The sequence below is a fragment of the Gallinula chloropus genome (assembly GCF_964237585.1).
Source record: "Gallinula chloropus genome assembly, chromosome: 4".
NCBI classification, from domain to species: domain Eukaryota; kingdom Metazoa; phylum Chordata; class Aves; order Gruiformes; family Rallidae; genus Gallinula; species Gallinula chloropus.
In genome coordinates this window covers 24,209,139-24,226,327 of record NC_140088.1, presented here as the reverse complement: position 1 = coordinate 24,226,327, position 17,189 = coordinate 24,209,139, and the positions used below count along the sequence as shown (strand labels likewise).

General features: G+C 41.6%; 1 protein-coding gene across 1 annotated transcript; it reads right to left on the bottom strand.

Annotated features, from left to right (window-relative positions):
• Nucleotides 1-17,189, bottom strand: IGSF22 (immunoglobulin superfamily member 22; the record flags this gene model as incomplete). The annotated part of the gene is given in 20 exon segments (XM_084263126.1): nt 1-51; nt 3,395-3,472; nt 3,923-3,999; nt 5,021-5,129; nt 5,133-5,183; nt 5,185-5,203; nt 7,822-7,941; nt 8,968-9,026; nt 9,030-9,118; nt 9,121-9,208; nt 9,210-9,257; nt 9,559-9,650; nt 10,848-10,907; nt 11,167-11,222; nt 11,224-11,274; nt 12,986-13,094; nt 13,488-13,587; nt 13,591-13,682; nt 15,226-15,306; nt 17,105-17,189. Coding segments are annotated over 20 exon segments (1,515 nt in total).

The following is a 17,189-nucleotide window of genomic DNA, read 5'->3' as shown; positions in this document are numbered from 1 at the left end:
TCATTCCCTTTGAGAGAACACCAACAGCTCCTGAGGCACCAGAGCCTTTCTCTAGAAAGGGAGAACAAGGGAAACATACTTTAGTGTCATACTGTAAAATGACTCTGCAAGCTTTAAATCTGGGCTTGGTGAGCAATCTCTTCCTCTGGGCAAAGATGAGCACCAAATTGGTCCAAAGAAGTGTGAGCCACAGCGCCAGTCCCACAAAGTGGCCTTGCCCTGGAAAACAGCAGGGTGCAAACTATAATCAGAGATATGAAATCTGTGGTTACTCAATGTAGAGGGAATCACAATCAACAAACCAGTGGCTGCAAACGTAGCTTAGCACAGATCTTCAGCCTGCAGCTGAAAGCTGCAGGGATCATAACCAGGCAGATGCTACTCATGGAGTTGAGCCACAACTTAAGACTTGGGTGTGATGCTAATACTGCCCTTGTGCAGGGTGACTGGTGGGTGGGGTTTGCTGATGAAAGCACAGTTTATGGTGCAGTTGTTGCCATGACTCATACTGTGCTGCTTCTGTGGGGCAATGAAATGGGAAGCACAGTCCTTCCTGAGCTACTCCATCACAAAGTCAAAACACTCTGCTGAGGACAAGAGCCCTGTGGTGGGGTGCTTTACACTACAATGCCTGTTGCACATGCAAGCACATAAACACAGAGCCAGTACCATTGAGACAGAGTCTTCTGCACGAGTACAAATCCAAAGAGCTTTGGTATAACATTTCATGAAACTCTGAGAGGAGGAAGAACAAACAATACACCACATTACTCTCAACATCTGACCAGCATACCTATCTCAACATGTAAACAAATACAAACTGAAAAGCAAGAGAGGAAGGAATCAGAAATCTCATTCTCCCATTAATCTGCTTTGCAACAGTAAGCAAGCAATTAATTTCTTTGTTTCTTGGTCTGTAAATGAGGTGCCAGGTTTTTGCTCCATGGGGCTATATCAATGCCTTCTCTCACTAATGCCATTAAATTGTAAAGCACTTTTGGATGTTTGGCTCCCAAGGCACTTCAGAAATGCACGATTAAATTACACCCAATTATAAACCAAAACAGGTGATCTTGTAAAGGAAGTGATATTGCTCTGAGGCATTAATAGTCTACAGAATGCTCTGGGGTAATCAAGGGGAATTCCATGAGCAATTGAATTTTCAGCACCCACTGCAAATCTTCCATTTCAGCCTGTACTTAAACACACTTCTTGAAGTCTTTATTATCTCCTTTTGCACTGGTATGGGGTCCCATCAGGTAAATCCCCTGGATCCTAAATGTAGCACTGTACAGCAAAATTCTGAGATCCCATTCTCAGAAAACAGCTTATCTCATCCTTCAGAGTTTTCCTACCATCTCTCTGGTTTCTGCAAATAACATGATGACTTGCTGTTTACAATGAAGACTGGGAAATCAGTTCATATCTGCCTGTGTCCTGCCTGAAAATAGGCAGGCTGTTACCAAGGGAATTTTCAAGGGAATGCACTGCAAGTCACCACTGACCTAGCTTTCCTCCATTTACCACTCTTCTATACTTGCCTACATACACAGAAGTTACTGACGTTATTTAAGACTCTGTAAGATCCAGCCCTAAAGCACTTTCATACAAGAACGTGGCTACAGCCACATAACTGGGAGTGCTCTTAGCTGCACATGTAATGTACCTATGGTCTAGCTACATTGAGCAAGGAAGGGTGATCATTAAATACAAATATAAAATCAGACACCTGACTGCTCATTTTAGTGTGCTACTTATCCTGTTATTTTAATGTATTGCCTGTTCCTCTTAATGGGATTAGAAAACTTAGCAGCATGTGGATAGGCTTTTGAAGAATATATGCATGGTCTGGCAATATATGTTAATATCTCGTTTGGTTTATATTACTATGCTGTTTATTACAACAGGCACAGGCCAAGCAAAAAAAAATAAATTTAAAAATTGGGTGCATTCTGTGTTGCCCCTAACTGGGCAGAAGGATCACTTACCATTTTGACTTCATGAGCTGGAGCTTGTTTGGCTTGGGAGTACTGCTAGTAAGACATCCTTATTACTGATTAGGCCTGAGCAGAGAGTGACTGAACAAAGCAGAAAACATCTACCTGACAAGACGACCTGAGAGTGTTTATTTCAATGTGCTTTTAGGGGCTTCTCACAGCTTCTGGCCCAGAAGGACTTTCAGAGAGTTTCCTACATGTGCTGGGTCCTTTTTTTCTTTTCATTTAGGAAACAAATCCCAGCCAGACTGGAAACACGCTACAAGGTAGATGACATTTATAATGCCCATCTTCCGCTATGTCAAGACATGATAATACCACCCTCCCTGCACACAGATGGTCGCTACTGCCTTGAATTTTAATTTAAACAGCATCTGTATGAGCTCCTATGTAGTCTGCTGCACATACACACAGTAGAAGGAAAACTGGACCTGAAGAGACTGCCATCAAATGGATAGGGCAGGACAGAAGGTATTCTTGTGTCTATTCCCCAGGTGGGGACCCGAGGCGCGCAGTAGTTTGATGATGTACCCTAGGCCCAGAGGCAGCCTGAGCTTAGTCCACGATCTCATGAACAAGAGCACCCATCTTCATCCAGCACTGTCAGGAATCTCATCTCTGTCTTTGGAGATGCTGCTGTGAATCCAGAGGGTCAGTGTCCCCACTGTCATTGCAGACAACGCATAGAGCTGGCTTGTCTTGGGAGATGCTACATAAACCTTATGCTACAGTTCATTAGTTTGATCATCTTAAAAACTGAGGAAAAACAGCCGGTGCGATACAGATAAACTTGTACAATTTAGACTGAGAGATAAAAGGAAAGCACAGAAATTGCCCTTAGCCTCTACAGGAAGCAGCTTAATATCCATGCTAATAGAAATTATATCTCAGAAAGGACAGTGTTGGGACTTCAAGCGTCGTCTTTACAACACAATCACTCAGCTAGGTCACACAAGGTTTCATTGAGAATTACTTTAGTTCAGTTAGCATGAACTGTAGTTGCATGCTCAAAAAATTCTGCTTCTTGTGATGAATCAGAGAGCTTCCCCTATTTGTTATGGTTTGTTGAATGCTGTTGCTCCAGCTGCAGAGAGCTGGATTGTGCAGCTGACAAACTGACACCCACCGAAGACCCTCTACCCTAAACATCACAGAAGCAGCTTAGAAAAAGACTAGGCATAAAACCAGCCAGCAATAATACAGGACTTTGTGAACCTAAAGCACTGCATGTATTTTCTCCAACAGTCAACTTCTTTTAAAGCAAAGTGACAGCTCACATGCTAACAGCCAAAGGACAACTACAGCCTCCATAGCCCTGGAGCAGTATTTTACCAGATGCCCAAGGAAATTCCAGTTGCAGGATTTCTCCTCTGATAGGACACAACACAGAGTCTCACAGGGAAAGATGCATGACTGCATGGTGCTGTCCCAGCACAAACCACCATGTGGCTCTTCAGCCTCACAGTTAGATCAAACTTATGGAGGGTAATAAAAGAAAAACAGAGAGAGAAATAGATTAAAAAATTAAAGGAGTGAGAAATTGCACAGAATAGTAAAGCCATTCTTCAGTCTGTTGAGTCATGCCTGGAGACTGGATAAAGAAACCTGCAAACTGTTTCAGCAGAAGGCCATTAGGGTAAGGGTTGCAAAGTTGTCAGCTCTTTTCCTAATACCTGTACCACCAGAAGATAAATATTAGTGCCACAGCAATCAACAGCTTAGTGATGAGCACCTATTTAGGACAATTTCAGGTGAGGTAGGTGGAACAGGAACATTTAAAAATAGGTTATGTAGCAAGAAAGTGATAACAAACAAGAAGAAGAGGCAGTTTTTATGCCTCATTAGATGATTTTACTGCCCACCTACTGCACGAGCAATTTTGTATACTGTCTGTTTCTTGTAGGATTTTTCACACTCTTCAGTACAGTACTGCATGTTGCCATTCCACACCAGAGAATTTTGTCTGAAGCCTGCAGTCTCTCTGGGATTTTGTGGTATTTATCTATTTGGAGATGTGGTAGCAAAGCTGTGGTGCATGGGCTTGTTGTGTAGTTCCAAAGCAGAGACTGAGAAGACAAACAACCATTTTTTGTTGTTGTCATCTGGATGTTGCCTCCTGAGACATACTCAGTCAAGTGTCCTTCTACTCTACAGGAATCAGTGTTAGACAACATGACTCATGAATCACGCATCTTCTTCTTGCTGGTGTTACTGCTACTGAGGGCAGTTAGCACTATGGCACCATGCTTTATTACCTGGAAGTATCTTAGACATTAAAATCTGAACTTCCTAATTAAAAATTAAGCAATCTTAAGTCCTAGTCAATAAAGATTTCAATACTTTGCTACCTCAAATAGCAAGCTATCTAGGGATTTCATAGCAGGTCATGGTATATTGACTCTCAAGACATAATTAACATCTTTGAAGCATGACTGGCACCTGGCTGTTCCTCCCATTCAAACTGAGCACCTGAAGAATTATAATTCTGTCTCAGTATGACTGTATTTACAACAAATGAGCATTTCAAACACAATGGCTTATTTGCTTTAGTACCTACTCTCCTAACCCATACTCAGACTACAGTATCCCTGACAGGAATCAGAGAATCTCCTAACAGTGAATTTTGTAATCACACATGAGATGTGATATGAAAGGTGAGATGGTGGAAGAAACAGCTGCCATTACACCTGTCATACTCATTCAGGGGACAGCTCATCAAGAAGGATGGCAGCATGATTTTAATTTGGCTCAAGGACTGCACAGCTCATGCTGTTCTCCATCTCCTCTCTGCATCTCTGAAAACTAAGCAAAAAGAAGCAGAATGGTGATTCTAAATGTTCCTTTGTGCAGGATGAATTTGATAAACCTTTACGAAATGAGGTATATTTTAAAATTACAAGGAAGAAATAGCTGATAAGATGGGAGTTCACAGCTGGAGAGATACTGCAGCTTTTACCTGAAGGTGGCATTGCTATAATTCTTTCCTGAAACCCAGCTGCATTTCCCACACCACCTTCATTCACAGCTTGGATTCAGAAGCAGTATGTGTCTCTCCTGCAAGCTTCCCACTGTGTAAGTGGTACCAGAGAGATGGATCTTGGGGCATTTCATCCGTTCCTTGGTATCCTCAGCTCACACCTCTAGTATGTATCCTGACAGCATATCGCCCTGATCTGGCTCTTGCCAGCCTAAGGGAAATGATGGAGCTGAAAAAATTCACCACCTTTAGCAGTCCTGGAGGCTCTGTGACACACTACAGTACTGACAGGCCTATGCTTGCATATATGAATACAGAGCTATTCCTATTTCAAGATGCTGAACCTGCAAGGTTTTAGTATAAAAGGTGCTCCTTAATAAGCACAAAACAAACTGTCCAACAAAACACTGCAGTTCCTAAAATGGCTTTTACATGTAGACCCAGTTCCAAGGTTGTCCATTTAAGAAAAATCCTTACATGTATCATGGAAACATCTGAATTTAGCTTGGAAAAGGCACTTTCTATGAGCATTGGACCACCATTCATTCTCTGCTTGCATTCCTGGAGAGGTGTCTAGCATTAAAGGTTTGCTTTTGTCTCTTCCTAGCTGACTAGTGAGCTCTGCAGAACATTTCCTAGAACCTGTCTTGTATGGCTTTGAGTGCCTGGTGTCTTGTTTAATAAATCCCTCTTACAGTCCTGTGTAAAGTGGAAAGCTGCTATCTAGACTGCCTGGATTAGTGAATTTGCTTGTTAGCTTTGCAACATCCTGCAATGTTCTTCAGGTTTATTTGCCAAAGATTGCAGTACCCCTAATTAATAATAATTTTTGCTTTTTTGCTCTTTACTTAATTTTGAAGGTCTAGTTAGATCTCCATAATACTTAAGAGGAGCAAAAGATGGGACATGAAAAAAACCCACTTGTATATTTTTAGTCAAATGACTTGGGAGTTGTGAATCTGAATACACCTTCTGCTCTGAAAGTCTCACCTAAAACGCAATGATCTCCCACTGCCCTACCCAACCAAGTGCAGCACGCCATGACAAATCTGATGACAGAACACTCCGGGTCATAAGGAACACGGTGTGTGTGTGGACAGTACATATTCTTCTAGGCCTAATGTGAAATAATGCAAGTCTTCAAAGAGAAGAATCATAGCTCCAGGCTTTAAATTGTTTTTGTGTTGTTTTCTGATGTAAACCTGAATGCTTTCCTGTCTGAGTAACTACTTAACCTCAAGGCTCTTGTCCACTACATAAAATTCTCTCCTTTTTTAGCTATACTGGCTTCTACACCTGGCCAGGGTTTTTCTAAATTATGTGTCACTACTAAGGCCCTGTTATCTATCACAAGATTCTGTCACTAGTTCAAACAATTTTTGATGGCCTCTGACAGCCTTTTGCTTATAAAATGTTTCAGTTTCATGGTTGAATAGAGTATGAATTCTCTGTAACTAGCACAAAATAAAGTGTGCCCATTTCAGCATTTCTGAGGCTACTTTGATCCTTTGGAGTTTGGTTATGATTTTGATCAGTCTGGAATTAGGCACAGATTCTTTACTACTTTTAGAATCCAGTACTAAAATGAAAGAATGTAAGCAACCTCCATTTATTCTGCAAGACTTTTATCTTTTAAAAGGCTTGATGGTGGACTGATGAAAGAAGCATAACATGTATGAAAAGTTATTTTCTTTGTCATATATTAGGGCCTTTGGCAACCTATACATGAACATTAAGCACTAAAACCATCTGCACCTTATAGCACCATTATCATGTTGATCACTTTTATGGTGATTAGAGAGTTGTGTAATAGCAATGTGCGTGATCTGCTGAGAGCATCCTGAGAGATCCAGGGCATGTACAGTTCACGGCTATCACGCAGAGCTCATTCTATATCCTCCAGAAAACCTTCCACTTTGAACCCAGTACCTAGAGACACACACATTGCTATTACACAACTCTCTAATCACCATAAAAGTGTTCCCATGTGGTTACTATTTTTTTAATTGTTTTTGAATTGAGATAAACCAAGAAGAAATTTCAGTTCAGACTGCCAGAGAACAGCATAAACTTCAAGGGTTCAGGAAGCCCCTTAACTAGGTCTAACCTTCATTTCTCTAGTGGTCACTCCATTTTCTTATCTCTCTCCCCATCTAAAAGATGGAATTTTAATGCATATAATAAGAGGAAAAATGCGTAATTTTTTTTTTACACTAGGTTAAACATCCATTCAATTTTGGAAAAAACCCCTCAGTAATTGAATAATTTGCCTTAAAAACATTTCCATTATTTACCATGAGTAATAATGGTGCTCTAAGGAGGATATTTTTGGCTAGTGTGATTGTAGCTTTCATATTAAGTCCACATTTTGAATGAGACAGAGGAAAGAATCCAAGAAAGAACCAAAATATTAACAGAAGAGGAAAAGCAAAAGTCTCGTTAATCAGATGCTGCCGCTGCGAGGAATGCACACATGTTACACAAGCTGTGGTAAGCATGGATCATATGGTTGCTATCTGATGGATATAAGAAAATCAGTCACTTATTTAATGCATGTCTGGTCTATGTCAGGAAAAAGCAGTCAGATTTAGGTAGGGAGAAATGTAAAATACAGATGCTTGAAATTAGGCATCCAGGGTCCTAGGTGCGACTTTCAGAGGTGCTGAGTGTTCTGCCCTCTCATTGTTGCTTATGGGTATCAAGCCATTTCTAATTGAGAGCTGAAAACCTTGGTTTGAACAGTGAACATCAAAACGTGTATCTTGGTAGATGCTGTGATGACATTTTCCTTGATTAATCAATACTCAGCTTTACAATCAAAGTTTATCTAGCTTTCTTTTTGCCTACATAAAACAGACAATAATCTTGGTCTGACCTTGGACTGGTTCCTTGGTGACTGGGACACAAAGAGTGCTGCCTTTCCGCCTCTTTTCTGTGATATAACCTTGCACTGGGAGCCATTCTGGGCTGGGAAGTTACAGGTGATGGTGATATCTTATTTCCTGATATCTACAGCTTGAGACACCTGAAGAAAATCAAATTAGCATAGTGCAATCAGAATTCACAAATTGTCTGTGTGTATAAACATATGCATGTACAGGAAGAAGTCAATGATGCTAACTTCTATGTTAAGATTTATTCAAGGCCACAACCTTTTTCTAAAGACTCTTTCTTTGCCATCTACTTCCCTTTGTCATTTCAAATGTTGAAATATTTCAATTCTTGGGCTTAACTGAAAATGAGCTCTTTCTGCAATGCATTACAGAGAGGCTCAGAAAAGTTTTCCTTAATACATAGGAAGTTTGGACAAAAATGCATTGTTTTAGGTGAGAATTGATACATTTAACTTCAATTTGGCAATTTTCTTTCTGAAATGTTTCAATATAGCAGACTTGCTGTTCGCACTGTATCTTCTGTGACACACTCTGGTCCCGGGGAAAAAGGACTGCAAATCTCCTTTCACCAAGGATCCCAGCCTAATAACAAAAAATGGGAACAAGAGGTACCCAAACTGTCACTCCCAGAAGATAGCTCAGTAGCGTTTTCCAACCAAGTTAGTTTATGGCTGACATATTTTCTTTTTTTGGCTGCAAAAAAAATTGCTTTTAAGCAATTCCCTTTTAAATTATGTTCCCTCCTCCCCCACAATATTTTCCAGAGACAGCCACTTTTCATTTCTGCCATATCCTACTACACTTGCATAACTGACATTAGAACAGTGTGTTTAGTCAGTCCTCTCTTGTGGCCAGTCCATGTCAAGGGGTTTCCAAGTCCACAAACACTTGCAGGGAAATGACCTGGGTATTTGATCCCGACTATCAGCCTAAGCATAAAGCAGCTTCTAAGCTCTGTCCTTGGAATTTGTCCCCTGAAGTAGCATGGGGATGGTTTTTCTTCTGGGGCCTGACGCCGAGAAAGGGGACAAAAAAATGATGGGAAGTAGGACTGTCAAACCACATTAAAAGCAGCTGGCTAATCGATTTTCCAACAAACATTTCTTCTGTTTCCAGGGGCTTGATGAGGCCCTTGGAATTGATGGCACATATTCTGAATTAGTAGGCTTTCTCTTGCTCCTTACTCTCCGTAGCAAATGTGGTGTAGTTGCTGTTTACAACCCCTACATGGATCCATGATTTTTTTCTCCAGCCTTCTTTTTGAAGACAAAGTGAGTCACCTGCTTTCCTCCATTGCCTTTGGGTGCTTTCCATCTCATTTTACATTTTCCCCATGTGTTACAGGAACTCTACCTTCCCTGTGGTGTGGTGTATGTATTTAGTTTGTCTCTGTGTGAACAGCTGACCACAGTGGCACATAGGGCTATTATCTAGAGGGTCATATCCTGTCATGGTGCAAATAAGTGTAGATTACAGCAAAAATAATTTATCTTGAATTACTTGATAACTCAGTCTGTCCCACTGCAATAATTTTAAAAAGAAAGTCTGTAACCCAACACGTCTACCAGTGACTGTCCTGCTGTAAAATGATTAATTTAGGACAGACAAGTCACAGTCATTTTCTAGACTGAGCATAATGACTCCACTCTTTTCTCTTAGATAGGTTTTGACTGTAACTGGATTTCTCTACCACCACTTTCTCTTCCTCTGTCACCTCAATACTACCTTTGAACCATATAACTTTGGGTGCTGGCTTTGCCTTGAAAGGTACCTTGATGCTTGCTATATGGTTTTGCTTTACCTATTAAACTGTCTTTATCTCATCTCACAGGTTTTCTCATTTTTACTCTTCCAATTATCCCCCCTATCCCCTTGAGGTGGGAGTTTGAGCGGCTAAGTGATGCTTAGTTGCCAGCTGGGGTTAAACCCCAACACCATGGCAGGGGGATTGGAACTAGATGCTCTTTAAGGTCCCTTTCAACCCAAACCATTCTATGATCATGATAAAAACAGTAGAATCAATGTTAGGTGCTGCCTGTAAAGAAAACACTCCCTCATTTTTTAGAGAGTAATATGGCAAAATTGGAAGGATGTCCTGCACACAATAAAGAAAAATAGCCAGGTTCTTAAGCATACTTGGTGATTTTCCTTTTGGTTTTGTGATTTCTAAACATACACATTGTGTGACAATCTTCTGCTGAAAGTCGTAAGAAGGCATTCAAAAATATTTCTGAATGCAGGAAAACTCTCCTTGGACCAAAGCTTTGCCATGGACAGGCACGGGTAGGATAAATACTCAGCGCTGCAGCCGCAGCATCCTCACTGCTGCGTGTGTTGCGCTGCACCTTGCCTGACGCAGGCAGGGCGCAGGAGGGGCCTACTGCCACGCTGCGGCGAGCGGGAAGCCCGCCCGGTGCTGCCTGGGCTGAGCAATGGGCGTATTTACAAGCGATACCCATCCTCCCAGGTGTTTTTCTTGCTGTGGTGTTTTTCTTGTTGCTCGTGACAACGATGTCTGAAGTAAAGGCTCAGGCCAAAATTCTGCATCACTGCTTTGTAAACACAGACACCCATGCTTAGTCTCTTAAAATCAACCAGTACAACTGTTCAGTTTTCTCCCCTCAAGGAACAAAGCAGAAAGAAGAGATTTTCCTCCTCCATTTTCCAGCCTGTAAAATGGCCCTGGCCCAGGCCCAGGCCCAGGTCAGGAGCCCCAGGGAAGCGCTGATTCTGCAAGTGCTTGGGCATGCCTGGTAAAGAGCAGCAAAGAGATGGGGTGGCTACTTCCAATGGCAACTGTTGCTCAACTCTCTGCCCCCTTGGCTCTGAACACAAGCCTCTGTTTTTGCTCCTCTCCCACTCTGGCAGTGACAGGGCTCTGGATGGCTCCCACCTTCACTGTCCTAGCAGGCAAGGGATACATTTACTCTGAAAATCAGAGACTGGGAGAGAGGGAAGAGAGCGTGGTGAGAAGCCGACCTTGCTGAAAATACTGCGAGTCCGCATGTCGAGGCAATGGGTTAGCAATTGTGAAAGCATCTTTACAAGAGACCAGGAAAGAAAAAAACTAAAAAGCCAAGATTTAAAGCCAAAACTTAGTAAGACTGAGGCTGTAACAGACTGGGAAAGATTAGTACTGTTCTTGTCTGATCTGTACATCTGTTTGTCCTTAATCAAAAGCTCTTTATCAAAACCAGGCCAAGTCCAGCAGTAGCTATTTGGAGGAAACTTCCCACTAGTTTCACAGCCTTTCATTATACTGACGACACCATGGGCATTTCAACCTATTTGACATCACTGAGCCACACCCATTCAACTTTCACATCATTCAGGACAACACAGAGCTCAGAAGGATCCAGTTAGAGAATGAACATCATACACATACTCTTCCTGGTTGCATAGGTCTCTGGAAGAAATCCCGGTGGAAGCATGTGAACAGAAAAACTGTGCAGAATGGCTGCTCAAGGAGCACTTCCAACACCAAAGTGGTATGTAACAGCAGGGAGATCTTACAACAAAATGGACAGGCCCTCAGGATGAAAAGAATCAGACATCATGGGAAGAAAGGGGCATGGAGAAAGGCTGCTCCTAAGTAGTTTTTGCCCTTCCATACGGATGTTTTCTAGAGGGAATGTAGCTATAGGAACCCAAAAGCTGAAACAGAACACCACTCTAGACCCTTGGCTGGTCTAGAGGAGCTGTCAAACCAGCTGAATGCTCCCTTTACTGCCTACATAGTATTTGTATCAGAACCTGAATTTTACACAGTGAAAGATGAATATGTAACTAAAGCATCTGTCTGCAATTCTAGTATGCACAGGAGTCAAAGGCAGCTTAGCCACAGCTTTCCAGGTCACCTGTGCCACAGAAGTGGTTTCTGTCCTGAGGGGTGGTCAGAGAAGGTCCCTGCTCCACACTGTCCCTGTAGGCCACCTTGGCCATGGCCCACAGAGGGCACTCGTACACCAAAAACTCCACCCAAGTACATACACCAGGCCCGGGTTTGTGGGGCATCATCTGACAGAGAATGCAGGACTACCAAGAAGAGAACCGTCTCACAGAGACATTCATCAGGGATGGGCACTAGGTCAGATCCATCTACCATGCAAGAAAATCTGCTTGACCTCACAGATGACCTTCATTTAGCCCCTGAAGTTTCCTTCACATCATTCTACCAACAGAATATTCAGTGATTCCTGAATCTGTGAAGGATACGTTAATACAATTTTATGTTCCTTCCATACAGTTAATTTTAAAATGCTCTTAGAATGCTTCCACTTTTCATGGGAGGGACCTGGGCACAGTTTAGAGCTGGTCTACCTCTACCTGAATACACCTCAAATGGTAATACCCACTAAAATCCACACCTTGAGATTTTTCTCCAGATGATGCCAAGAGCTTTCCAGCTTTCTCTCGCCACTCTTAACAGCCTTGTGTTTTTCTATAAAGATCATAGACTGAAGTGTACATCAATAATGCTACTGCAAAATTAATTCAACAAAACAAGATGTGATATTGAATATTTACCAGTCTCAGGTTGTGTTGCTGGTCCTCAGCACACAGCAGGCAAATGTCCCATGAGTCCCTTTAAAGAATCGGGATAAGAATTCTTTAGGACAACCCTGATTAAAAAAAAAACAGTACACTTCACGAGACTTGTTTAGGTGACATAGTGCAAGGACTTAAATAGAAAATTTGCTGCTTTTGTTTCTACTGCTTTATACAGCAAAGGGAAGTCTTTAACTATTATCTGCATGCTACCAAGAGGGTGCATGGACTAACAGTTTATTCTATGTTAGACAGTAAATAGACTGCAAAGCACTTCTCTCCCGCATCAGTTTCCTAGCTGTTAGCAAAGCAGCACTGTTCCTCTGCAGAGTTCACTGTAGAACTCTATAAATACTACTATTTCTCCTCCTCTTCTGCTCTGAGCCATTCACTTACCTTCCACAGTTACACTTGCACTGCTGTACCATTAGGGTCAGTCTTGCATAGCCTACATTTGCTGTGCAATCTCCTGAGCCACTCAGCTTACCATTAATAAGCTTTGCTCTCTTGTCTTCATGCTTCATGATGTATTGAAGAGACCCCCTCAATCTCTCATCCCTCCCCTCTACATCCCCTTCAGGGTGCCATTTTCAGAAGTCAGTCCACACTCGAGGTAAGTCTTTCCCTTCTTTTTCACTTGTGTGTTCTTGAGATTGCTGACAAACTGATTTGGAACCCCTGGGAAAGGGGAAAGAGCGAGTGAGAAAAACAATGGCACATACTAGCAAGCACCTTATAAATACAAACAGGTGGCTTTGCCTTTGCAGGAGACAACATGGGCTCCTGTGCATGGGAGGGTCCAGCTTGGATTTTACCTCCAGCGTGAAAACGAGGTCTTGATGTTCCTCTGGCTTGCTCATCCACAGACTACATTTATGAGACTGCTGCTTCCATTTTTTTTCAGCCCAAGCTCTGGAGCTTTGTGTTTTAGCTTTGTGGATATTGCAGCTCAAACCCTGCCATCTTGTGTTTGATCCATGCACTGCCCAGAGATGCATTACTTGTGATTAATGAGGAGTGAAGTCTTCTGCACTACATCTGCAGTCTCAACACTGAGTTCTTTAAAGTCACTGGACAGAACACCCTTAATTATCATAGTGTAGGCCCATCCATAATCAGATGTGATGATTTCATACTTATTATTCCACTTCAACTCTTTCCCATTGAATTTCTAGGTGAAGTTTTGCACTTTCTTTGGCAGGCAGATTTCAAACACTGCTGTCTGTCTTTCAGCGGTTTCAGTTCTGTCAGAAGTCAGTGGTTCACCTGTTAAAAAACATAAAAGGCAAATATTAATTCTGTTATGCTTAGCTCCTGATCTCACTAAATAGATAGACTTAGGAAAGAAATCAAAATAACTTCACTGGAGTGGTAGCAGAAAGGTCAATTAATTCCTTCAGTGAAAATTAAGCTAACCACAGCCCATAACATTCAGCAAAAGTTGTATGTGCTCCTACAAAGCTGATCACCAGCAGACACGCTGTTTTTCAGTTCAGTTCAGTTCTTCTGTCTCAGCTCTGATTTTCTTCTCTCTCCTTTACTGTAGGTCATTGTAAAGTAAATGGCTTCAGACAACTGCAGATGACATCTAAAAGCCTACCTGGAACCATTTGGCAAGCTGAAGGAGGACTGACATCTTCCTGCATTATCTGTCAAGAGCGCTGCAGTGCCTGGCACAGCATCACTATCTGGTTTAAGTAAGATAATTTACCACACTACCAAATAGCCTGTGCCCAAGCCCTGCTAAAGCCCTCTGTCATAAAAAACGTAATTATTCTACTTAAGGAATGGTACTTACAACAAACCTTATCTTTAAAAGATGGTACTCCTGAAATAAAAGGTAAGGCAGGTGGGCAGCCTCAATTTTACTTAGCATTCATTTAAAGCAAGTTTGCTGTACATAATGTGGCTGGTTTTCTTTCAAACAGCAGGCACACATTTGGCTGGTTGTAGGAAGCATATGCAGATGAAAAAAGATCACTGTCATTATGCCCAGGCCCATCCACTCACTCCCAAGTCTTGTGACGCTGTGCAAAAAGTTCACTTCCACCAGAAGGACAGTGCCAAGGTGCATTTTATCATTCCCGTCTTTTCCACTAAAACTGGACCAAATTCAGCAGTGACTCACACCCCTGCCACACTGACGTCAGTGGAGAATTTGGCTTATTATCTGTAATAACTAGACTTCAAACTGAAATCTGCTATCTCATGAAAGGTGTTTTCACATGGGCACTCTGGTAATTGTGGGTTGGCTTCTAACTTGTACAGTGTTCTATGTCTGTTTGAAGACCGGTGAATCATCAACGTTGCAAAGACATATCAGAAAAAAAAAGAAGATCACAGTTTGGCCCACCAGTTTTGACTCTCAAAATTTTGTCTGTGGATGTTGAAGTACACAGAACCTCGTGTATCTGAGAACAAAGACTATCTGTCACTCTCAGCATCAGAGTTTCTTTTCAGCCACAAGACAACTGCAGGTGCCTAAGTTTTGCCCATTTACATTGGTGATGCACAGAATGTATTTCATACCGAGACACTTAATATAATTTTTTTTCCTCACAGAATACAGGGACCACAAAGGCTCTTCCCCATACTAAGTACAATGCTTGCACCTTTGAAAATATCTTTTTGTGCAGTGGACACAGTGACACATAGACAGCAGGGGATAGACTCTTTCATCCTGCTTCACCCCACTCTACTTGCAGCAAATTTGCCATGCAAAGACTCTCAGTCATGCCTAACTTAAAAATTCTTCCAAGCCTAGTTGCTACTAACTGGTCTAGTTACAAGCCAGACCTCTAGACCTTACCTGTAATCATGATCAAGGATACGATGTAGATGGCATCCGTGTGGGTATTGGACACTATATACTTGCAGTTATTTATATCATCTCAGGAGAAGAATTCAGATCAGAAAGAAAAAAAAAACAGAGAAAGCAATTAGCTAGATCTCCACATAGAGGCAGATATGCCAAATGTATGAGGGAAGTCTTCATTTGTGTTTAAGTCAGTATACACATATATATATTTAATCATTAACAGAACTGACCTGTTGACAATCTAGAATCTCTCTGAGGGCAGAAATTTTTAGGCCAAATCCTCCCTAAAGATCCCTCACAGCTTTCTCAAAGCCCCAGTAAGACAGAACTCTTCCCACTAATGGTGACACATTTTGGATCAGCGCCATTCTTGGCCTAAGGAAGCAAAACAAAACCACATTTCTTCTCAGAGACATCCATCCTTTTATTCTGGTGCTCTGCATTGAAAGTGAGAATCGCCCCTGAACTGTATGAGCAATGCAGAGACCAGAGGACAGTGAATGGAAGCAACTGGACTTAAGGCTCTGGAGTACTGTAGGAAAAGAACAGAAAGAGTTTGACCTGCCCTGGCTGGCAGACTTGTAAATAAAGGACTGTCTGAGAGAAGAGGTAAATTAGAGGGAACTAAGAATTAAGGACAGAAGAGAGCAAAGTACAGAGGAAGGAAAGAACAGAAGGACGTCAGGACTTCTGCGGCCATGGGACATCACAAATTAAATAGAGCTGAACTGGAACATATGCCTTGAATGTTATGAATTACTAAGTTTTAGCATTGGTTTTGCCTGAATTGCACACAAAGGCATTAGAGCCTTACTATACCAAACACAAAAGCAAGTAACAAAAATAATGCTTCCTGCTCTCCTGCTCTTCTTCTGTTGATTGGAAAAAGCTGTCCTATAAACATACAGCAGTATTTGAAAGTAGCAGTATTGCAGCAGGCTGACTGCAAACGGGGACATTTTTATTGCTGCTGAGGAATACAAAACTGCTGAAGTTTTTCTTTTTTACAGTCTTTGTGGTGAAAATTGAAAAAAAAAGAGCTAATGGCAAGAAAAAAAGTGTTTTTCACTACATACTACTTAAAAATACTGTAAAAACCATTCTGGATACTTCTTGTACTGGAACCCACTCCTTCTTTCCCATATTGCATTAGGCTTTCGTTTACTTTTAACTTTAGGAGACAAAGCAATATTCAGAGCTAAAATTAAAGAAACAACTCTGGAATTAATTAAATTAGTGAATTGCAACAGGGACCTGGTACTTACTTTCTCTGGGTTTATTTTAAATGCATTGCTTATTTGCCTGTCTGCTTTATGAAGGAGATTAGGTTAACACTGCTTTACTTACTGTACTGATTACAACTTCACCTCCATCACAGACACCCCTCTGGGAATGAAATTCGTTCATTAGCAGTGCTCTGCACACTGACAGGAATGATTTGTGATTTTTTGGTGATATGTAGTAGACTCATATGATCTTTGTGTCACTTTATACCTGTCATATGGGAGAGATTATACATACTGGAACGGGCTTATTTTACTTATGCATTAAAGGCCACATTCTTCCAGACCAAGGAAAATTATTCGATCATGAGTTTTACATAAACAAGAACGGCTGTACTTAAATCAGTTAAGACATGTTTCCAGCAGCTGAAAGGAACAGCAGCTTTCCCACTGATTTTGACTGATCCATGACAGATCTCTCAAAACTGAGGATGAGCACAGGCAACCGCAGTTCTTTATCACTGTGTAATATGATGGACCATATGTATTTGCATGAGGTGGATGAATATACCTAAGAGCACCTGAAAATGCAGTTAATTTTTGGCATGTACTAGGAAAGAACTTCCACCAGAAGTTTTGTTACTCACCCTTGGGTGTTGGCAGTGGACAAGAGTTTTCCATGAATTCAGGAGTGCTTTCTCCAGCAAGGATCTCAAAGGAACATGTCACCAT